The 24,421-nt window shown below is 34.3% G+C and overlaps 3 protein-coding genes across 4 annotated transcripts in view; 2 read left to right on the top strand and 1 right to left on the bottom strand.

Annotated features, from left to right (window-relative positions):
• Positions 1–1,623: 1,623 nt before the first annotated feature.
• LOC108573408 (leukocyte surface antigen CD53-like) lies at positions 1,624–4,068 on the top strand. Its single transcript, XM_017935849.1, has 5 exons — positions 1,624–1,905; positions 3,000–3,188; positions 3,367–3,531; positions 3,608–3,823; positions 3,892–4,068. The coding sequence occupies exons 1-5, from the start codon at positions 1,846–1,848 to the stop codon at positions 4,066–4,068; spliced, it is 807 nt and encodes a 268-aa protein (XP_017791338.1). The 5' UTR covers positions 1,624–1,845.
• Positions 4,069–4,832: 764 nt separating this feature from the next.
• LOC108573433 (CD63 antigen-like) lies at positions 4,833–15,036 on the top strand. Of its 2 annotated transcripts, none has more exons than XM_017935880.1 (5): positions 4,833–5,070; positions 13,302–13,490; positions 13,586–13,762; positions 13,905–14,108; positions 14,222–15,036. In XM_017935880.1, the coding sequence occupies exons 1-5, from the start codon at positions 5,011–5,013 to the stop codon at positions 14,294–14,296; spliced, it is 705 nt and encodes a 234-aa protein (XP_017791369.1). In that variant the 5' UTR covers positions 4,833–5,010; the 3' UTR covers positions 14,297–15,036. The 2 variants fall into 2 exon arrangements, with proteins under 2 accessions (XP_017791369.1, XP_017791370.1); XM_017935881.1 differs by lacking the exon at positions 4,833–5,070 and adding an exon at positions 6,768–6,939.
• Positions 15,037–17,740: 2,704 nt separating this feature from the next.
• LOC108573407 overlaps positions 17,741–24,421 on the bottom strand; it is a 134,263-nt gene continuing 127,582 nt past the window's right edge. The window contains exons 9-14 of the mRNA XM_017935848.1: positions 24,331–24,420; positions 23,505–23,874; positions 22,849–23,141; positions 22,352–22,585; positions 22,060–22,210; positions 17,741–18,172 (exon numbers count right to left, since the gene is read on the bottom strand). Coding sequence (XP_017791337.1) covers positions 17,931–18,172; positions 22,060–22,210; positions 22,352–22,585; positions 22,849–23,141; positions 23,505–23,874; positions 24,331–24,420 — 1,380 coding nt within the window. The 3' untranslated portion in view covers positions 17,741–17,930. The remainder of the gene's footprint in view (positions 18,173–22,059; positions 22,211–22,351; positions 22,586–22,848; positions 23,142–23,504; positions 23,875–24,330; position 24,421) is intronic.

Below are 24,421 nucleotides of genomic sequence, written 5' to 3'. Positions count from 1 at the left end.
GGAAATTTCGTCATTTCCGAGAAATGACGAAAATTCCAGGAATTCTCGAGAACTGAAATTTTGGAAGACAATTCGGCCGAAAATCGACTTTCTAATAGGCGAACATGATATGACAGGAGGTCGCTTCCTGGAAGTGACTCGATTCTCGGAAATTTGGTCATTTCCGAGAAATGACGAAAATTCCAGGAATTCTCGAGGACGCTAGCACCGAACGAGTATATTCGCGCGATTTTCGAAATATTTCCTTAATTTTCGTAGTTTTCGCTCGAATTTCCGGTTTTTTTCGATTTTTTCGATGAAAACGCATTCCTGGGGGTTTCTGGCATTAGTTTATTCAATTTTTCAATGGAATATTGTTTAAACAATGGGTTTATTGCAAAAACAAATGGATTTGGAGTGTAAGGGAGCAATAAATAGACTGTAAAATGCTGTAAAACAATATTGGTATATTGTAACCTTTTGTAATATACATTTTATACAATAATTTTACAATAAATAATTGGTTTTTTCATAAACAATGGGTTTTTTTGCAAAGGATATGAATTTGGTGCGAAAGAGAGAAGTAAATAGACTGTAAAATGCTGTAATGCAACTCTGGTATATTGTAATCTTTTGTAAAATACATTTTGTACACTTATCTTACAATAAATAATTGATTTGTTCTTAAATAATTGCATTTCTTGATGTTTCCAGACATTGAAGTCCTTTCCTTGATTTCTGTGGTGGCCTCAAAGTTCCATCTGTAATGATACAAAAAAAACATCAATTTTTCACTTTCCAATAAAAGTTATAAACAATTTTTTAACCAATCTACCGCATGCAATTGTGAATTCAATGCGAAATTAGCAAATTGAGGTATTTCGTTAAGTTAAATCATGTAACAAATTTATTTGATACTTCTAATAATTATAAACAACCATCTAAATTGTTATTTGACAAGAAATACTAGTTATTCTATAATTAAAATACTTGAAAATAAACCAGAAGCTTTATTGTACTAAAGACATACTGGTAATGTTAAAGCAATTAAAAGTTTATTATAAATATTAATTTTGATCTGCTTAGTACATGCAATTATGCTGTAATTTATAATAAATAACATTGAAAGCGAAAAATTCAAAGGATTCTCAGTATATTTTCCTAAAAATATGAGAACATAATTTTTCATTAGTGGACGATTCATCCCATGTGTGTATTCTACTACTTTCGAGCATCGTTAAAGTTCTACACACACAATCCAATAAACGTACTTATGTAAATATCTTAAATACGGATTTAGCAAAAGAGGATCTTTTACATCTGCCGACTTTACCATTTGTAATGGTTGGATTATACATATATAATTCTTAAACTCACCGCTTTATATTGTAGAGGGCATTACAAAACCTCTGATCTTTTACACGATCGGTATTTCAGAACATTGGACACAAAAATACATTAGGTACAAAGTCTACCTTGTACCTCGTCTGTGGTTTGTGCGTCCAAACTTTTACCTATATACAGTGATTCTCAATGTTACAGCACGATCATCGACTTTAATCAATGGAAAACAAAAGCATCGGAAGAAATGAAAAAAAGGAAAAGAAAGAAGAATGTGAAGTGTAAAACATACGTCGTAGATTTGAAGCAGCGATGCAAAAAGTTCATCGATAAGGGGAATTGCATGCGACCGGCTGCGTTTGTCGTTCAGTGTTATAAAGAATGACGATTCAGGTCTGAGGTTTGCGCCTGGTCACCGTGGCGACGGTTGCTCGATCCTGTCATCTTCGGCTTTTCTTTAGTTTACGTTACCTGCACCTCTGTTCATGTTGTTAAAGTGATTTCTTCTTTATTCATAAATTTGTGATGGCACAGGAGCTTACCTGTTTACGGTATTTTCTCATCGGCGGTGCTGTTGTCATTGGTGTAAGTGGATATTTGTTGCTTCAACTACAAACAATACTATTGTTTACGCGTGATAATGTATGATTTAAGATTGCAGTCAAAAGTATTTGTTTTATTTAAGTCATCTAATTTGAACGAAATCTTAAGATCTTTTTCTGTTCGATTTTTCGATGTTCTATTATTAAGAATTCAGCAGTCAGCGACCAGTTTCCGATTTGTCGCGGAATTGGACACCCGCCAACTTAAAATGTTGTTAGTGTGTTATTCTTTTGATTATCTTAATATTCCGATTTTTGAATTAACCCTTTCTGTTAAATTATTATTTTCAATCACACTGCAGCAATTTGTAACATTAATATATTTACATTTATTTGTCATATTCTTTATTTATTAGTATTACGTACATTTTTATTAGAAGCATTAGGGTTTACGCAATTTTTGATACAGAATTAGATGAATTTCTTTAATATTTCACAGATAAGCTTTTTATTATTCGTCTTTCATATCAGCATTACGTATACACTGGAAAATATTTGTGTTATCGATAACATACATAGATACACGAGTGCAAATTCGTGCAATGCAAAATTTACATAACTTACACATTATTCAAAAAAGAGGTTAACGCTTTGTTTTAGTTAAGAAAGAATAATTTATAATATACGTATACAATGATAAACACCACTTTTTTTTTTAAATTTATTTTTAATACGATTTCCAACTTATAAATAGAATATAAATAAAGTGTAACCAATAATTGTCAAGAATTGAAATTGAAATGTGACCGGTAGCGTTAAAGTGTGTCAAGAACGAGATATTCGTGGAAAACGAAGTGTTATTAGAAATATCTGCTGCCATCGATAAGATAAATAATATTATTCAATTGTTAACATTAATACTAAATGAAAATTTGTTATTAGAACAGAACGTTAATAACGCAACAAAAAGTAGAAATCTTTGGCCTTCCTATCTCTTTTAAAATCTTTAACTTTACTTTGTACTACGATTAGATACAACTAATCATCGCTTATCACAAATGTTAGCGCATAGTATCACCGTGGGTGGATCACATGGTATCCATAAATGATATAGAATATTCTTTTTATTTTTCTTAGGTCTGCGGTGTCATAGAGAGCATTTGCGCCGGCTATTTTATATATCAATTGTATGAATATTCACCCCTCACCCCTAACAATGTATGTGGTTCAGCGATAATACTGTTGGCGATGGGTCTGATAACGTCTGTGATAGCTTGGTGCGCTTGGCAATTTCTAGATTTTACATATAGGGGCCAAGTTACAATTGTAAGAAATCTTAAATTATTATTTTTCCCATTTATCAATTAATGTTTTTGATCGATTTTTCATATTAATAATAAAATAATCTTTTCTAAAATTTGTACGTATCTTGTGATCGTTGTACCAATTTGCGATTTTCTTCTTTATCCATTCCCGATAAAACAACACGTATTTTTTTATTTAGTTTTCCGTAGTACTAATAATTGTTACAATTCTCAACACGGGTGCTGGAATTTGGGCTCTTGTTAGACATGAACAAGTGGATCTATTACCGATTACGCATCTCGAACGGGTCTTCGAATCTGCTGTATCGAACGATAAGCCTCTTTGGGATCGTATGCATTCGAAGGTATATATATTCAGTTGAACAGTACGTTAGGTTGATGGTCAAATGTTTTCAAGCTGTATAGTCGTTTCTTCCTTAGTTACACTGTTGTGGGATAAACGGACCTGCTGATTATCGCAGCCAAGATGCAGTGCCCTGGTCTTGTTGCAATACGACGTTATTTACAAATTCTAGCGATAATAAGGGCGTGTGTACTACAATGTACGCACACGGTTGCCAGCATGTAGTAATAAATCGAACTAGATCGATTCTTCTTTATGTTTTTCTGCTTGCATTGTGCACAGTAATATTACAGGTAATGAAATTTATTAATCGATCAGTTATTGTAAATGCAATCGAAACTAATTACAGGGCTATTTTTAGGTTTGCTACATAACGTGTATGTCTTGTTATGTAAGAGCTTGCCGAGAAAGGATGGAAAGAAGAAAGGAAATGATAATCACTGCGCAATCACTCGCGCGAGCATCGAAAGATCTAGGAGCAAACGATACTCTTCTTAGTCAACAGACAAAGTATTCCAAAGCAACGACAAATGTTTGACAATTGAATTGTTATTACGTTCACAAGGAATAATTACATTTTGATACTTATTGTTCATACCAGTGTCGCATTGTACACCTTTATTATGACTACTGACATTTTGTAAAAGTACTTTACTTTGGTACCTCGTTTTGGTGCTGTTCTTTGACTTTGAAATATTATTACACTGAACATACCAAATGCATACACTTCCTATATTACTATTAAATATCAACGAATTATTGTGAATAATACATAAAATAATGTCATGCCAAAGATATTGTGTCATATTAGAAAATGTACCAAATAAAGATTTTCCTAGTCCAAAGACACTTTACAAATGAAAATATGCATCTTTTATACATAATTGCAGTGTGTTCGTTAATATAAGACAATGTACTTTTTCTAATGTCTACAAATTTGTAAAATTTTCTCCTGACCGAAATATATATTTGTAATATGATTGAAAGTGTAATTGAATCCAATATTTATATATATAATACACGCAAAATTAAACGATAAATTCAACGATCGTATTATGAAAACCGTTACAATCGGAAGTTTCTTAAACAATGTTGATCAATTGAAGCATTCGCGAATAAAATAACTACGTATCGTAAAACAATGTAATATCGAACAATTACTTATTCCACGAATCCGATATTTCGTATAAATAATTTTCCAACAATACACGTACTACCGATATGAGCGTGAAATTTACAGAGTGAAGCTTACTTAATCTTTCCAGATAAAGACGGGTGCGGCGCTATTGCGCTTCGGCTGGAACTTCTTTCGGCTGTCGTATCAGTTGAACACGAGACGTCGGTGTTGCAGTTGTTGGTTGTGCCACGTCTAACCTAACCTGTTGAGCGTATCTTTGCGCGTCCTCTGAACGACTTCTGATATTTTAACGGACTTTACCACTTTGAAATAAAAGTTACTGAACAGAAAAAAGCCACCAAAATGAGTTGCGGGATGGGAATGATAAAATACCTACTCTTCATATTCAATTTCATCTTCGCGGTAAGTATTCGTTAATATATGTTACTCAAATTTTTTATATCAATTGTAAAAAGACGCAGTACTTCATTTAAGTATAGAAGTGGAATGCATTACTATTTAACATTAAGTAACCAGTAAGTAACATAAATTGAAGATAAAATGAATTACTATAACATACTGAAAATACTAAAATATTAAAATGAATGCTACACCTTTGAGAATAATGCTTGGGCGTGTCAAAGTATTATTGTTTCCGTATCATTATCCAGACTAACTGGCACTGCCTGTCGTTCCATCGTACGGTTTTTACGTCGTGCTTAGTTTGCACCGAGCAATCAACGCGTGTGCTATTTTTATTTCTCTTTTGATTCTACTCGACAATTCGTTTAAACGATTATTTTATTATTATCTATTTTTTTTTATTATGTTTCGTTAATATTGTCTGAAATTTTTGGTTTAGTTGATCCTAATAATTATAAGATTCCAATGATTATTCCGTGTTAATTTTTATCCAACTATTTTAATTATAATACTTCTACAAATACAATTCATTATAAGAAGATTCTTTGAAAGAACTGTAACTTTCCTTTCAGTTTCATAATCTTGCTTCATACGGTTCTTCACCCGTGATTAATGTGTTATGGGAATTATACGATAAATTTGACGCCTTCTTCATCAACGTCATTCTACTAATCATACGTAAAATTCAATGTCTTGTTAATTTCAATTATTCCACAATAGTTGAAGTGCAGAGTCGATAACGAAGGAAGGGTTACAAGTATTGCATGCTCGTTTAAACATACGCCTATCTAGGTGACAGGTAAATGAGTCATATGATAACAAGTCACATGAAAACCATTGTGAGTGTAAAACTTGAATGCTTTAACGAAATGTCATCGCTGGATCCTGTTTCGTAAAATTATTTATTTTAAAAATATTTTAACGATATAAATGAACTCCTTTCGTTGAATTTTTTACATGCACAAATACTGTTAATATTGACTTACAATATGTTACACACTTTCAACGTTGGCGATATAACATTGACGTAAAACCTGATAAGGTAAGCAAGTAGGCGTAGTTTCCTACTACGTGAATGGTCACAGCAAAGTAGGCAAATGTATATTCTTTTCGACTATTAAATAATCGATATAACGATTCTTTTTGTATCAGAGCTGTAGTGTTCTCGATTCCATAGAGTTCACCTAGATTCAATAACTCGAGTAGAATATCTATACATAAATCTCGTTAATTTTCTCTATGGTTTTGAACCTTCTTAAAGAAACTTTTCCTTAGATGGCAACGAAAAATTTCAAGAAAGGAAACTGTTATAATACGCGCTTCTCTGTGCTTCAATAGTGCAGAAAGCGGTTCCCCATGCTAAACTATCAATAGAGATGGTACAACGGCTTTACAATTGTAAACCTACTCTTCTCAACCTTTGTCGTTTTTTCCCTGTCGAGGTTCCACGATTTTATGTTGTAAGACCTTATGGCCAGTTTCTTGTTAGTACATTTTCCTTAAGAAATACATAAGTTTGTACACTCTGGCAAGTGACGTAGATGTAAGCTATTGGTTGCCAGGGAATTCCAAACGATGATGAGCGTAATAGATGCAGGAGAGAGAGGAAGACGGTGGAGACTGTTCCCCCTGTTTCAGCCAACGCGTTAACCATCGTGTTTTTAGTTTCCCTTCTACACTCATCTCGTACGACTTGGTGTGCGTGCCGCCACGATCGTTCTGTGACGTTTTCGTGTATTCTCTTCTCTTTACAACGCGTTCCACTTATCTGACACAACTGGATCGATACAGAGAAGAAAAACAATCGAGATGAATTGCGTCTCGGACTGTATCAAGTGGTTGCTCTTTGTTTTCAATTTTCTCTTTTCTGTAAGTAATCCATTCACCCTTCGTTTATTAGTAAAATGGTAAAAAGAAAAAGGATTTACCAATACGATTGCTGGACCCCGAGACTCGCATCTGTAAACTGTTTTACCAACGGAAAATCTGTGGGTTGTTAAAATTCTCTTCGTTCTTAAACTCGATATTTCAAAAGAAACAAATTACAGTAGAAGGAACATTTAAGAATACTCTTGAGGGAACTGCTGGTTGCTTTGTCGTTGGATTTTTTTATGGTCATCGACAATAGATTTAACCGTTGACTGGTATTGTGTTTCCAAGACCGACCGAGAGAAAAAACAGGAATCTGCGATGGGGTAATAGAAAAGAGAAAACATGTTCTAACGTGTAGACGTGACAGTGACGTAGCTAGAGTATTGGTCCAGAGCAGTTTGTATGCTTTGCAATGAAATGCGTCATTTCTTCAGGGTCGGAGGGAAACTGGATATAATTCTGTTCTAAATTTCTCGTTTTACTCAAGGTTCGGTTGTGCCGTGGTATCCTTGACGTTTTATGGTCCGTGAAGAACGTGCCCTTACTTTTTACACCAGAATACATATGAAATTTCAGTAACCCAAGTTCAGTAACAAAGCTCGTTTTCCTCTTAATGCGCATCTTATTGTGAATCACGCGAAATTTAAAACTCTTATATTATAGAGATAAAAAAAATTAAAGCGTCACTTAAAGACGATGAAATTTCATTGCTTAGAAAATGATGTGCAATATGTTTTAAGAAAAGCCTTATTGATAAACCATGACTAATAACTAAAACAACGATAATCCACGTAAAGAAGAATCATTGCAAAGTAAAACGTTCTGCGTACATTTCATCTTATCTTTGCATTAGCTGAGGGTATCGCGTCGAGTTTCCTGCATTGTGAGTCACGTCATTAAGAATTCACGCGATCTTGAAGTCTTGCTCGTGTGAAATTAAAACTCCTACCACAATTGAATTGTGGTCATACGTCATGCGGTGTTTACACGTGATAACTAGCAATCTCGTAATTTATACAATACGCGTGTCCCGTTTCAATATTTCGATGTAGTTTTTCAATGTGTTTATTCCATTTTATCTTAATGGAATGATTTGTTATTTGATATGCAATAGAAGTAATGCTAATATTAGCGTAAGTATTGGAAATTAATCCTATCTGTAAAGATATTAATATTTCTAATGCTAGCATTGTATATCTTTACAGAAATAAAGATAGATTCCACCTTGCGTGATGATAAACGTTAAAAAATTGCGTTCTTTTACGTAACCCGACAGTTTGCGAGCGTACCATGAACACTAATTACATCACAAACGGAATAATACAATCGTTGGTACGTTTTCTTTTCTTTACCTCCAGCTACTGTAAAGGAACACAATGTTGTCGACAAATGCAACGTTGAACGAAGTAAGATTGCGTTCTCCGTCGTATAGAATACGACGAAATTCTGGCACGAGACGCTATAATTGGCGCGTAGATAGAATACCGAAGCGACCAAGGTCGTATCTAAAAATCTGAATGGGACCTGTAGCATTCGCAGTGCACCAGATGACGTATTTTGACACTTTTAAATTCGATCCTTTTTTTTAAATTATTTCTTCAAAAATGATCTTTTTAATCGGCTATGGCTAAAACTGTCCCATTAAAATTCGTGGTAAAATTCAAACATCAATATTTAAATTTTAAAATTTGAATTTTATATGAAAAAGAAAATGAATCGATCGAATGTATCCCTCGTAAAATATTTTACATACCTTCGTGTAAAATACATATTTTAATCATTGATATGTATATTTCCATTGCACGCGATAAAAAAAGGATCGACTACGCTGATTGTTGGACTGCAATAGCACCAGTTCTCTGATCTTTTGTACGTCGATCGTTCATGGTATCCAACTAATGCATTCAGAATACTTTTGATGGGTTCTTTCTTTCTAAGCATAGAGTTAACACAATGTACAGTAATGAAGGCTGACTGACATGTTGATCACCGCGTGCAGAGCATATTGAAGGGAAACTCGATTATAATTCTACACACCATGAAATGATATATTAAGACGTGAGTTATCCACAACGTTTCATTTATTTTCTCAATTAACTGACTGTGGTAACACAAGATCGATAATTCTTATTAAAAAAAAAGGCAATGAAAAGAATCGTTAAATTATTCTAACATCACATTCGGTGAAGCTTATTACAAAAGATAAAAAGCTATTTTCTATAATTTTTCCGAGTATACAAGTCGCGCGTAAATCGATTCCGAGTACTCGATAAAGATTCGTATCGTCGTAACAAGAAGGAAGTGTATACACGATTTTACTCTCTCTCTTTCTCTGTAAGAACAGAGATAAGAAAATATCGATTTGATATTGTATAACAGTGCGAACCGTTTACTTTTAATTATCTTCTACTTTTTGCCGAGTTACTTATCGCGTTTCTCAGAAGCAATTTTCGATTGATATTTGCGTGTGGTTTCATTGTGACGTTCGAGTTTTCATGGAAACAGTTGAGTCATCCGTGTTCGTCTCATTTCGGTTATTGCGCACAGATTCGAGCAACGTGTATGCGCATGCGCGCCTGTGAGATTTGTACAGGGAAAAAGGAAGCTTTGTAAGTGACGACGATCTTTTGTGCCGCAGAGAAACACCTTTCAAGGCTTCGGTGTTTTTCAAGTCGTGAACAGGTTTTGTTGCCTTTTAGCAAATAATGGGAGAGGGCAATTTTTCAGAGATTCGAATTATTTTGGTTACTTAGAAGTTCTATAATTTAAGATGAAAATAATTTTCTTTTGCACCTGCGACTTGTAATTACAACTGTGGGGTCCAAGTCGAATATCTTTGATTTTGAGACATTTTGATTCTCATGTTTGTACGTATTTAAAGAAATATTCCGATTTTTCACGCTACGAAAATCGACGACTTTCACAATGATCGATTGGTCGATGTTAAGTGTTTGAAACATCGATAAATGATAGGTTATTGAGATGAAGAGAGGGAGAGAGGTTGCTGTTAGCTAATGATACGATTTCATGACGTTAATTAATAGCAGTGACACGTCAATAAACAGTGCTTGCTGAAACTATTATTACGGCATAGTAGCTTCAACTACGGACATAATTTTAGCCTCCGTCTTGATTTGTGTTCTTAATAGATGAATCATTACTAGCGCTAGGTTTTTTCTTTCGATTCACAATATATAAGTGTATCGATAAATATATCGTTGTATCTAGAATGATAATTTTTCGTATCGGAAAATAATCATTCAATAATTCACATCATACTTCTATCTTATCTCTAAGCCTTTATTTATGTTACTAATAACAGTCTTCGGAATCGAAAAGATTTCGATTGGTAGGTGCTACCGCATTAACGCTTATCAATTTCTCGGAAAACATTTTATCAATGGAAACACATGTGATTATGTATTTTAAAACTTCTGGCTACATTTCTAAGTATTAGAGATCAATCTGCGATTTCCTTGAAGTACTTAGAATTATACCTAACCTCAGTTTCCACGATTTTTGTTTAAACATTTTTCGAATCGATTTTTTGAATCGAACCTAACCTAAAATCTTCATTGGAATAGTTCAGAAGGTTAAAGTACTCGTACTTTCATTACAAAAGGAAATTCCTGATTGGATGGATACTTATACAAAGTCAATTAGTCAGAAATTTATTTCCATCAGCAGACTTCTGCAATATCAGAGGAAGTCTGCGCCGAGGTGTTGTACGTTGAATAGATATGATGTCATCCAGTTTAGAGAATCAAATACACATCCTCCGCGTACGATTGCGTTATAGTAGTTGCTAACCGGAGAATGCCTCCTAGTACAACTTGATATAATTTTTCAAATTCTTCAGACGTTATATCTTGTTCGTTAGAATAAATCTCACATAGAGAAACTTTTTGAACAATGTAAAAATTAAAGGAGGTACACAAATTTGAGTATTATATAAATTCATCTTATTCACTTCAAAATGATATGAAAAACGAGTCTTCTCCAGTCAATGAATATTTATCTTGACTGTTCACTGTGTCTTAAATTTCACGAATTGTAAATCACCGGTCCTAACAAGTATAAATAAATTGCAAATAAGCGAACTCTTTTATCGTCGAAAGTAACGGTAAAAAAGTGACAGTGTAAATCGTACAAGTCGCTGAATAATTCATTTGATCCTGCATAACATGTCGTTGCTCTTTTCCTGTTGGGATTTACCCGGATGAATGGCATCATACATAAATATTAGTCAACAACCATGAATTTTTATGCATTAGTCCACTTTAACTGTATTTGTAAATTATTAATAAAGAAAAAGAAACTTCTGAAAGATTCCAGAGGAATTATTATGTGTGCAGAAAAAAAATTTGTACAAAGAAACGAGCTATAACACGATCTAGAGACCCTACAAATCGTGTGCAACTATAGCAGACGAGTGAAAGACTGATTTCTATTAATATACGTATGCAGGGTCGTGCTCTAAAACCGAATGGCAAACACTTGTACGTGACAAGCTCTCAGTATCAATCATAATAGTTTCGAACGTATATGAGACACGAAGGAAATATACTCCCATAAAGTGTCAAGGATACGGCGTACATATTGGTATACAATTGGTTTTACTTAACCTTCTTGCTCCCAGCGTAAGACGCTCGAGTATTGTTAGAGATATTATACCACAGAAGAAACAGGAAGATGTAAATGTTTTATTTAAAACATTTCCAGCTACCACATTTTTTCAGATATTTACGAGTGCAACGTCATTTCCTAATTGCCCCAAATTATTCAAATTTCCCGCCAGTGGAGCGTGCACCACACGTTGGTATTCTCAACTTGAGAAACACTGCTTGAGAAGCCGTCTTTTATTCTTCCTCCCGCTCATTCTCTCTTTCTCTAGTTTTCTATCTTTTTCTCTCTGCTCGAACATTCTCGAAACGCATTCGGTTACGTCCGCCTAAATCCTTGGGTGGTCCAACTTGGTCCAAACACTTTCCATTCGCATCTCTATCGCTCCAGCTCCAAGTATTCTTCGTTCACGCAGCTGTCTAATCTCTCTGGTCTAAATACTCTCTTAAATATTTATAATTATATAATCTACAATTGTTAGATGTCATTTGAATAGATATTAAAATTCGTTGTAATTTTTTTGGACGCTTTAAGAAATTGTTCTTAATGGATCTAATGAAATCGTCGTGAATAATATTCAGGGACAATCTTTCCTTCGAGTGTTTTTTCGCGTCTCTTTATCTCTTAGATAATTTTCTAGGTTTAATCAGTGCGCTTTGTAATGTTTTCGGTTAATAATCTTATCGCTATTACCGTTTATAATTCTTTAGTATTTACCAATCAACTGCAGTGATTTCATTACTGTTATATGTGTTGTAACTACTAATAGAATCTTTTTAAAAAGGTTTAACGTTATCACTAATTGAATTACATTTCGTTATTCTATGATTAGAACAATCGCTTTTAGATAATAGTTTTCCACTTAAATTTGGATATCTACTTTTAGAGAAATTTCTCTCTCTTCTACGGCAGTAAAACTTTTCTAAAAATGTTTCGATAAAAACGTTTATCTGATTAAGGGTAAATACCAATCAAGATATATATGCGCCGACATAATTGTAGGAACGATGGCATTCAGGTTGGTGTTATAATAACGCTTTCATGCTTTACGTGGTTGATTTCTTGTATGTTAGTTGAAACATTCAAGTATCAAGTACATAGATAGCATCGCTATTGATCTCGTTTTATCGATGACTCACTAGGAATTAACAAGAAATTTTTTCGATGTAGATAACGTGACTAGTTGTTAAATAAACTGAAGAAAAAAAATTAAATTTTTATAACATACTTGATTATTCATTCGAGTTCTCATAAATATGTATTAAATTTTCTAAAATAATCAAATAGAAAAGTTGTTCGATATATTCTCCGCGCAAGTTAGACAACGTAGCCCCGCATCGCATAGAAAAGGTCGTCTTTGCAACGAAGTCCAACTGGTCTTTGTTCAAAAGTCCGTTGAACCACCACCTGGTTCGCACCTGGAACATGACCTAAATTTACCTACGGACATTTGCAATCGCGATGGGCCGTCTACAGAATGTTCAATGCCAACCTGTTAATATTGTGCAATGTGATGTAATAAATGCCTGCTGTCGTCGATCTAGCAAGTTTGTTGTCATAACCTTCATTTGTAAATCTGTATAGAATATAAACGATTTAACATTCTAAAAATTATTCGATGAACATTCTTTGAATATTCTTGAAACCATTAATATATCTTTCATATATTTTTTTATATGAAGATACGTTTGTATTAATCAGCTTTGAGTATATGTTCGACTTTGAAATTGTTGCAGCTATGTGGGTTAGCTATCCTAGGAGTCGGTGTCGCTGCACACCTGCGGCTGTCAAGTGTAACCGACCACCTTGACACGGGTGTTATGTTCCCGTCGATAACGTTGATTGTCGTCGGTAGTATAATATTCGTGGTATCATTTTTCGGATGCTGCGGTGCCATCCGGGAGAGTCATTGCATGACAATTACTGTAAGTAATGATTCAATAAATTAATTATATTGACCGGTTTAAAATCATATTAATATCTGATTACAAAGTAATTAATTTATTGTGTTTGTTCTTAGTTCGCATCGTTCCTTCTGTTCATCTTACTGATACAAGTGGCAGTTGCGGTGTATGCGTTCATGGTCGTTAAAAACAGCGAGAACCACGGCGCTATTGTAGAATCTTACAAGAAAATGTTCGACACTTATTCGACGAGTCAGGAAAACCGAGAAATTATTGATGTCGTTCAAGCCAGCGTGAGTATTTGGCTGATTTGGTATTCAATGAATTAATGTTGGCCGAGAATAATTATACGAAAGAAAAACTTCACTGCTTGTACGATCTAAATTTGTAAAAAATCATTACAGCATATTAACTTTTATAAATCATTTTTGACAGTTGCAATGCTGTGGTATCGATAGTGCACAAGATTATATTAGCCGTAATATCGCTGTACCCTGGAGTTGTTGTGGCGAACAACAAGATAAAACTTGTTCTGTGGAGAACTCATACAATTCCGGCTGCGTAAAATCATTGAAAGCTGCACTTTCGACCGCAGGAAATATACTTGGTGGCGTTGCTATTGGTATTGCTGGTGTTGAGGTAAGTGTTTTTAATTTACTAATTTGAATCGATTTTCCCAACCCTTTCAATTTTTTTTTTTAAGTACATTAACATATGAAAACTATATGTACGATGCGTATTTTATGTTTCAGTTGATTGGCATAATTTTTGCACTTTGCTTGGCGAATTCTATAAGGAACGCTCAACGCAGAGGTTACAGAGTGTGAAAATTTAATAAACGTCGAACGAAAAATATACGTTAAAAGTAAAAAGTAATATAATTAATGACACTACCATTAATAATTTGATTATAAGACGCGTTAAAAGTTGCAGTTATTGTACTGAATCAAATTTAAACAGTTCTATAAATGGTAGAGGACCAAACGAAAGAAGAATGAAGTGCCCTTTCAGTTTAACTTGGAACATTATTTTCATTTAAATCTTCACGTGTAATATCGAATATGTAAACGTATTATTTAATATATTTTTTATTTTGATATGTTTCTATGAAATTGGATGTACTGTTTATTATTTACGATAAACAAAACAATAGTAGTAATCACCGATAATAAGTATAATAATAATCGGTGCAAAACGTTTCTAAAGGTTCGGTATGTTTCTCGTGCCTACTATTGTTATATAATTTTTGTTTATGTTCATGTATAATTTACCAATTCGATGCAAATTATTAAGAAAGAACTACTGAACTAAAGAACTAATGACCCGGTGTAATAAATGATTTTTAAATGTAATTTGTAATTCATAAAATTGAAGGTTATATACCTCGATATCGAAAAATTACATCACAGTGCATTACAACATACTACGTAGTGCTGCGAGCATTATATAGAAAGGTATGTTTATAATATTTTGAAAAGTATTACACATTATTTACAGATGCTTTTATAAAATATAATTCATATTGTTATTTGTACAGCACACGTTCACTATATTCTTCAGAAAGTACTGTCGAATTATATATTTTTTCTTGTAATAAAATCTATTTTACCCAACTTTTCAAGATTATTAATTTACTGTTTTTCCATTTACTAAAAAAAAAGTTTAATGATATTTAGTGTTTTGCTTTTTATAAAACTCGTTATATTTCCAGATTTTACCTCACTATTCCAGTAATTCTGTGTATATTTATTACAGCTATTTACATGCAAATAAAACATTGATATAATTAAATTATTTTAATTATTTATTGAAATACTTGTCTATCTTAATGAACAATACGATCAAATGGACTGATAATATATATGTACATATATATTATCAATAATGTTTTTATAGGAACGGTTTTCTAGATTGAACATCGAGTATGCGCCTTTACATTCGTTATATTGTCGTTATTTATTAAGTTCAAGAGAGGATAACTTACATCTGTTGTGCTATAATACATACTATTTACAGTATCCCAATCATGTGTTTATATTTATCAATGGATTTTTTCTTTCGATTGAGATAAAGAATCAGTGCTTTAGTTATCGCATTTTCGATATAATGCAACTTACACGTACCTTAGAACTATCATTAAATGATTAATTCGAGACTGCAGGACAAAAGTTGTTTTCGTCGGAACTTCTTCGTTGTAGTTATTAAACATTAAAATTAGCGATACGATAACGTTCTATAATAATTAGATACAAACAATAATAACATAGTACTGGATTTTAATATATGTATAGTTTACTTCTGTTTATTCATTTTAATATATAAAGGATGAACAGACTATTTTTGTTTCATTTATATTATGTACGTACGTATGAGAGAAGTTGTGTATGTAAAAATGGATGAATGGAAAAGACAACTTTATATTCGTACAGTCTCCATTTCAAATATTGAAAATATCGATCGTGTTTAATATTTCGATTTTTATCGACTTAATACCTTAAATATTATACGAACTATGATATTACTCCTAGTAATTTGACCAAACGCAAATTAACCGTTCATCTAGAACGTTACGTGTTCTTGAATTAGTTGTGAATCTTGTACAGAATTACGACGAAACATCTACTTGGTACGGCATTTTGATCATAGCGTTACTATTTTTCTCTGTTGCAAGTTTTCATCTCTTTCTGTTATTTCTATCGTCTACGATTTATGCGTCGAGCGCATATTTAAATATATCCCCTTGAATTTCAACTTCCTCTATCTTTATCTTACAGTTCATAAGTAATACGCTCGATACTTTTTCGTTGAAGACGGAACGAAAGGTTATACGCGCTTGTAGCGTGTATGTAACACGTGTTTTACACAAATAACAGGATATTACGGTGTGTCCTCAACGTTTATCGACGATCGTCGACGAGAAGAGTACAAATCTGTAGTCATAAAAAATCGTCGAGTACTCTTAACCTAGGTTTTTCTAAGCTCAATTTCGGAAGATGATACGCGACATCGCGTTATGTTTAAATTATACGTTTCTGTTGAAAAATGTAGAAACATTTAATCTATCTAAATATTTTAACGTTACACTTTGTTCGTGGTTTGTAATCGATATCTCGAATCTCTAAATTTTTCGTAAAACGTATGTCGAAAGTGTAATTAAATTTCATGTGCGTGATAGAAGTAAATCTCATATGTGGATCACCCAACATATTCTGGATCATCTTATTAAACCAGATCAGGAATGGAAGTACTATTTGAAATATTCAAGTGTACAGTGAAGTACAATCATAGTTCCAGTCTATGACATTTGTTTCATCATTGTAATTCATATGCACTGTACATATTACACATTAATAATGTTTAGATCACCTCTTACATAAAGTTATTCATAGTTTAATGTTTATACGCATATAGTAATTAAGAACTCTACTTCCGTCCTGTGAGCAAGAGTCTACTTCAAGTACAATAAATTTTCCTCAGATTTTGATGTACACATATTTCAATCATCAAGAAACAATTATATTTAAATAAAAAGGAGCAAGGCATTAGTGTCTTGTGAAATAAATAACTACTACAATTATTTTGCTAAATTTTGTTCATTCAAAGTCAATAACACACTTCATTTTGTAATTGTCTTCTATGTTTGTCATTTGAGAGGTTATAGAAACCTTGACACATGGCATTGAAGATGCAATTGAATAATGAAGAAACTATTCCTGTTTATATGAAAATTAGTATTCTATCTCCAAATATAGATATTTGAAAATATAATCACAAATAGCAAATAGCTGGAAATCAAGAAAAAAAAGAAAAAAAGATGTACACCTTGAGAACCTCTTTCATAAATAGGCAAACGATATAATAATACATACATTTATTCACTTCTTTTATCGATCTGTTTAACCATCTATTTTGTGCAGGAAAATTTATTTTCGATTTAAGTCAATCAACAAAGAAATCGAGCAATTCTTTAAAAACGTTTTCGAATGTTTCTCTATATTTCAAGCTATAGAAAACAAGAGGGCACGATTGAAAGTTTGCGTTAAAGCTTTTTTCAGGATGATTTAACAAAAATAAATACATATCGTTACAATAATAAAACTATATACTGACCCTTAGCGAAACACCCGTAGAATATGCTCGTACAAGAAAAGCAACTTGTACATTCTTATCGAAATTATATGCAAATTACTCGTCGTACATATAAAGAACAAGTATACGCACGATGTAATAAGAATAATAAGAAAAAAATCAATCTACCTTTCCACATAGTAAAGATGTTATAATACAATTCGTCTTCGCGTACATCATAACCTTCGATACGAATATCGAAAACTAAACGCCGGGCCACGTAAAATTCCCACGGTGCAAAACCGAGCATGCGTGTTGGCCATACAATTAGAATGGAACAGTTTGCCTATTCTCACGAAAGTTCTCAGTCAACGTGGATCGAAGAAGTACATCCTAGAGCGGAGAAATCTTCATGACTTCAGCAGACGGCGTATCGTCCAAATCGATCAGACTGGCGTGTGAGCCTGTTGAAGAGGGCGCCACGATCTCGTCAAGGAAGTCGAAGGAGGCCACGGCTTCGCGCTCCTTTTCCCCGTATCGGACGAAGAAATCATCACCACGTCCGATGATCGACGGCCTCGATGAGCCCCAGGTTGACGGCAGTCGCAGGACACGGTGTGCCTGGGCCGCCGATGCTGAGAAACCAAGCGCAGCGGGTCAACATGCCTCAGACCTCACTTGATCTCTTTTCTCTCTCTTCCTATACCGGCTCTAGCAGACACAGAGTAGCTCGGCTTAGCACTCTTACACGTATCACGTTCCCCTCTCTCTTTCTCTCCCTCACTCTCCTTTATAGTACGTATTATTTTTTTTTTCTCTTATCCATATCTTTTTCATTCTTTTCTCAGCCTTACAATTGCCACATGTGAGCGTCAGTTAACCTCTCTCGTAAATCGATGCTTTCGTACCGGAGAGTTTTTGTATTGGCAAGCGTGCAACTTTCCGTTTACAGTATCGTGACAGTCAAATGGCGTACTGACATTTTCTGCAGAGATGTTTATTTCGTGGAATTTATTCCCTTCCGGAAAATTTTTGTAAATCTTGTTACGTAATATACTATTTGTATTCGAAGAGAAGTTCGAGTTTTTTTTCCCCCGTTAACTTATATGTATATAGAAATTGACTTGTGTACGCTGTTCGTCTGTCACTGGTAATGTGATATGGTCGTAACGAATGAAGATGAGATATCTATGGAAATTATTGTATGTTACATATGAAAAGTTAATGTTCCAGTTATGTAAGATTTATGTTATTTCGAACTATTTCTTCCTTTTTTTTTTTTTTTTTTTTATAAGTCAAGTGACGAATAATAGGAAAGTGATTGGGAGAACAGTAAAGAATAACGGAAAAGTCGAACACCTGCCAATAACAGAAGTCAATCAAACCCAATTTTTTTCCAGAATGAGAGAGAAAGTAACTGCTCTATGTAACCCTTGACGCAATTCCAGGCGCATTGCTAATCGGATACGACGACAATATTTAGCGGACAATGGAAACATATTTACACAATAATTTTCAAATACGAAAACGATTGCTAAATATTTTTGGTAAAAAATTTACTATGTGTTCGCGCACAAATTTCACACATATATATACTCACAATGTCGCAATAAACGTTATACTGTAGATGTAAAAAAAAAAAGAAAAATAAAATAATTATCAATCAACACATTACGGACAAAAATTTGTACGATTAACCATAGAAACTTTGTATTATCAAATTTTCTAACATAATAAAATATAAAATACATGAAACGTGAAAAATCTGAAAACTTATCGTTCGTAATATGTCAACTGTTAAATCAGAATTTTATCAAATGTATATATATATATATCGGATTTTTATTCGTTTAAAATTGTAAAAAAGGTGGAATTGCGTAAAGGTGACTCGTAAAACGAATTCGTTCTAACTTCTTCTGGTTAATGATCTGTTAGTAAGCCAATAGAAAAATCCGTTGTAGCCGTACAGTTCACGTTGGATCAGGCCAAAATAGGTCCCGGTGAAACGATTCCTCCCAATTGGCATGTCGGTTACAGAAACTGATCGTCACTAAGCCGAACTACGTAGCTTTTCTTGTGACAATCAAAGCACACCGCGTAGGAGCTACCATCTGAACAGAAAACGTGGAAAAGGCTATGTACAGCGAGGGCTACCAGCGTTCGTGTTCTTGTTCCGTTTGTTTTTATCTTTTGTGACTGTACAGTGACAGGTGTTAATCGACCAAAGCCGCTTAACAGCGTGGCGGCGTTTAGGCGTGTTAGAGTGTCAGAGAACCCACGCTAATATACCCTTTAACACGATTCTACAGAATTGTATACATTTTACTACTTTTCATATTTGCTTCACGATACATTTTTACACGTGTTTTTCTTTCTTCTTTTTAAATGAACGTATATTATCGGTTATATGGAATTGAACGGTGTGTCGAGTATAGTAGCGTGATTTGGTATTGTTGTTAGTAATGTTATATCGAGTGTTATAAGCGGAAGCGATTCTTTCACAATGCATACTCGGAGGAAGAAACGTGTTTGTCTTTTTTTTTCTGTTTTTTTTTTTTTTAAAGAGAGGTAGAAGAGACATCATAGTTGAAGAACATGTGAGCGTCAGTTAACCTCTCTCGTAAATCGATGCTTTCGTACCGGAGAGTTTTTGTATTGGCAAGCGTGCAACTTTCCGTTTACAGTATCGTGACAGTCAAATGGCGTACTGACATTTTCTGCAGAGATGTTTATTTCGTGGAATTTATTCCCTTCCGGAAAATTTTTGTAAATCTTGTTACGTAATATACTATTTGTATTCGAAGAGAAGTTCGAGTTTTTTTTCCCCCGTTAACTTATATGTATATAGAAATTGACTTGTGTACGCTGTTCGTCTGTCACTGGTAATGTGATATGGTCGTAACGAATGAAGATGAGATATCTATGGAAATTATTGTATGTTACATATGAAAAGTTAATGTTCCAGTTATGTAAGATTTATGTTATTTCGAACTATTTCTTCCTTTTTTTTTTTTTTTTTTTTATAAGTCAAGTGACGAATAATAGGAAAGTGATTGGGAGAACAGTAAAGAATAACGGAAAAGTCGAACACCTGCCAATAACAGAAGTCAATCAAACCCAATTTTTTTCCAGAATGAGAGAGAAAGTAACTGCTCTATGTAACCCTTGACGCAATTCCAGGCGCATTGCTAATCGGATACGACGACAATATTTAGCGGACAATGGAAACATATTTACACAATAATTTTCAAATACGAAAACGATTGCTAAATATTTTTGGTAAAAAATTTACTATGTGTTCGCGCACAAATTTCACACATATATATACTCACAATGTCGCAATAAACGTTATACTGTAGATGTAAAAAAAAAAAGAAAAATAAAATAATTATCAATCAACACATTACGGACAAAAATTTGTACGATTAACCATAGAAACTTTGTATTATCAAATTTTCTAACATAATAAAATATAAAATACATGAAACGTGAAAAATCTGAAAACTTATCGTTCGTAATATGTCAACTGTTAAATCAGAATTTTATCAAATGTATATATATATATATCGGATTTTTATTCGTTTAAAATTGTAAAAAAGGTGGAATTGCGTAAAGGTGACTCGTAAAACGAATTCGTTCTAACTTCTTCTGGTTAATGATCTGTTAGTAAGCCAATAGAAAAATCCGTTGTAGCCGTACAGTTCACGTTGGATCAGGCCAAAATAGGTCCCGGTGAAACGATTCCTCCCAATTGGCATGTCGGTTACAGAAACTGATCGTCACTAAGCCGAACTACGTAGCTTTTCTTGTGACAATCAAAGCACACCGCGTAGGAGCTACCATCTGAACAGAAAACGTGGAAAAGGCTATGTACAGCGAGGGCTACCAGCGTTCGTGTTCTTGTTCCGTTTGTTTTTATCTTTTGTGACTGTACAGTGACAGGTGTTAATCGACCAAAGCCGCTTAACAGCGTGGCGGCGTTTAGGCGTGTTAGAGTGTCAGAGAACCCACGCTAATATACCCTTTAACACGATTCTACAGAATTGTATACATTTTACTACTTTTCATATTTGCTTCACGATACATTTTTACACGTGTTTTTCTTTCTTCTTTTTAAATGAACGTATATTATCGGTTATATGGAATTGAACGGTGTGTCGAGTATAGTAGCGTGATTTGGTATTGTTGTTAGTAATGTTATATCGAGTGTTATAAGCGGAAGCGATTCTTTCACAATGCATACTCGGAGGAAGAAACGTGTTTGTCTTTTTTTTTCTGTTTTTTTTTTTTTTAAAGAGAGGTAGAAGAGACATCATAGTTGAAGAAAGTGTTTGATAGAGGTACAGATGATTATTGATATGTATTTGCTTGTCGCAAGCTTTTCAATGTTTAATTTTATATTTGTCCAGTTGTATCTCGTGTTAAAAGCGAAAGATAGAGATTTTAAATAGGAGAAAGTACCTCAGAGTGATGTGCAAGATTGGACAAGAAGATGCTCCACTAAGAGATAGTTAACAAATACCTTTCTTTTGTCGTCGGTATCGGTGTAGTCTGTGCAAGTGACGGTAATCTGGTGGTTCATCCCCCGAGTCACTTCCGGCTGATCCGCTGCTCGATGTCGCCGAAGAACTTTCACTGCTTTCTAGCATCACGTCTAAAAGATTGGCTCTTGCCTGAAATAACGTTTATTATAAAAAAAAAAAGAAACACACAGTAGAAAAAAAGGGCATCGTTCAATTGCTTAGTTGTAACTCTGTCGACGATTTTTATAACATTGAATCATGATCAGTCTTTGTTACATGATCGATAGTTACTTTTGGGTCGGTAAAGTCAATGTCTCGTTCAACGTGAACCCATCCAGTCGGACAGCAGCAAGCGAGATCCAATTTTTCGAGCGGCACTTGAGTTTCCTGGGTAACGCTGTTCTCTTCCCCCTTTCTGATCATACGATTCAGTTCGTCTATCACGTCCTTCGATGTGGCACGTTCGTGAAAGCTCAGCGATCGGTCCCTGCCCTCGACTAGTAGCGGTGCTCTTGCCGGGCTCACCTGATAAGAAAGTGTAACGTTGATGATACTCTTCGAAAAGCGCAAGATCTAATACACTGAGAAATTTCGTTGATAGAAATACCGAAGTGTTGATCAATCAAGAAGGCGATTACGTTTTTTCATCGTATAAAATTCGGTGAGAAATAAAAGAGAAAATTTCGATAGAAAATTCTCTCTTAATATTAGGGAAGAAAATTTTATTTCATGTGTATTCTGTAATTTTCTCCTCTACATTGCCACTTTTTATACAGAAACAAACTCACAACCGTGCTAGGCGTGGAGGAAGTAGCAGCTTCTTCGTCTTCCTCGGGAACAGCGCCTAATTCCGACGGTGTAACAGTGGTATAAGAGACACCACCGTTGCAAGCCACTGCGCTAATTATTCTTCCCTCTGGTACCAGAGACGGCACTGGTATCTGATCCAGCAAATCGTCGTTACTGCTCGTTTCAGTAATGTTCTCTATGTTGCTGTTATCTTGATCGACGGATGTTTCTACTTCGGTGCACATTGCCTCGATTCCACACTCATCCCTGCTGCTCTCGGTTTCCTCTAGAACTGTTTACCAACAAGCTTAACTTTAACGTACAAAGAACTTTGTATTACTCTTTGTCGCGAGTACTAGATCTGTCGGAAAGTTTTGTCATTTTTTCTGCTCTTTATTTACATATGTTACAATGTGTTTAAATTTTCTTCTTTAATTTGTGCTACATATTTTTCTAGCAATTTATCAATTATCCCTTTTGCATAAAAATCTTTCGTTTTTTCGTCGAAATAATTTTCAAACTGTTATTTTCTTCGTCGGTCTTCCCGAAAAAAAAAAACCACGGAACTTTCCAACATACCTAATATATTTTGCCGTAAGCGAGAACGGATGAAGAGTTTCAGAATGATCGACCATTAAAAAGGAAGGAAACGAACCTTCCGTTGTAAGAGTCGCGCCGTTGTGTTCTAGCAGATTAGTCGGCAATTCAGCCAGATACATTTGCTGTTCAGCAATGAAAGATAATACGCTCTGCAGAGCTTGTTCTCTGTCCGGAGGAGGTCTTCCGCTTCTCGACGATGTGCTGGCCAAGCTCTTTGTACTCTCGAACTTCACCAGTCTGTAGAAGTCTCTGGTGAAGTCGGTGCCGATAGACGGAGAGTCTGGATCGTCGCTGCAGCCTGACAACGCTGCTGAGGATCGTTTGCTGGAATTTTCGAAAGCTCCCTCCTCGCTGCTCCAGGAAGCCCCAGGACTTGTGGCGTACGGCCACGATCCGGTCGCTGTGGCGTCCATGAGAAGTGCAACCTTGCGTAACGAAAGGAAGATTCGTGAATAAAAATGTTACCTATAACATTCACTACAATATTCATTTCTGTATCTCGAAGAAACTACGTATTCTCTTGTATTATTGTAAAGATTTAATTTTTTTAATAGTTACATTTATATAGGTATTACGTAAAATTATATATAGGTATTATATTAAGTAATACTTTATTATGTATGCAGAGTACAGAATAAATATGTTTATTTACGTTTTATTGGTGATTTACTGAAATTCTTGAACCAAAAAGAAAACTATCATTGGAAATATCAATTGTATTTCTAATTAATACAGAGAGGGGAAAAAAAGGGCATCCGCGGGATAGTGAAACGGTAGACATATATATACCGAGGTTTAATTCGAGGTCAGATAAAATTGAATTTAATTTCGAAAGATAAAGAAAAGGACGAGTCTGGTTTATTCTGTTGCAAAGTCCGTACCAATTCGCCTCCTGTTCTATCAGCAAGGTAACTGGCACCATTCCACAGGCATTCGTTCGCGTCCTCTTCCAATTCCAGAGGATTATGTTCC

This window comes from Habropoda laboriosa, unplaced genomic scaffold (genome assembly GCF_001263275.1).
Source record: "Habropoda laboriosa isolate 0110345459 unplaced genomic scaffold, ASM126327v1 scaffold92, whole genome shotgun sequence".
Taxonomy (NCBI): Eukaryota; Metazoa; Arthropoda; class Insecta; order Hymenoptera; family Apidae; genus Habropoda; species Habropoda laboriosa.
This window is presented reverse-complemented; position numbering and strand designations above follow the sequence as displayed.

What these genes read in the sequence shown, in the direction of transcription:
- LOC108573433 (XM_017935880.1), top strand. Translation starts at nt 5,011, where the DNA reads ATGAGTTGCGGGATGGGAATGATAAAATACCTACTCTTCATATTCAAT. An exon ending in TTGATGTCGTTCAAGCCAGC is followed by an intron (nt 13,763 to 13,904) that starts GTGAGTATTTGG and finishes CATTTTTGACAG; the next exon opens with TTGCAATGCTGTGGTATCGA. An exon ending in TTGGTATTGCTGGTGTTGAG is followed by an intron (nt 14,109 to 14,221) that starts GTAAGTGTTTTT and finishes TTTATGTTTCAG; the next exon opens with TTGATTGGCATAATTTTTGC.
- LOC108573408 (XM_017935849.1), top strand. Translation starts at nt 1,846, where the DNA reads ATGGCACAGGAGCTTACCTGTTTACGGTATTTTCTCATCGGCGGTGCT. An exon ending in GGGATCGTATGCATTCGAAG is followed by an intron (nt 3,532 to 3,607) that starts GTATATATATTC and finishes TTTCTTCCTTAG; the next exon opens with TTACACTGTTGTGGGATAAA. An exon ending in TGTGCACAGTAATATTACAG is followed by an intron (nt 3,824 to 3,891) that starts GTAATGAAATTT and finishes GGCTATTTTTAG; the next exon opens with GTTTGCTACATAACGTGTAT.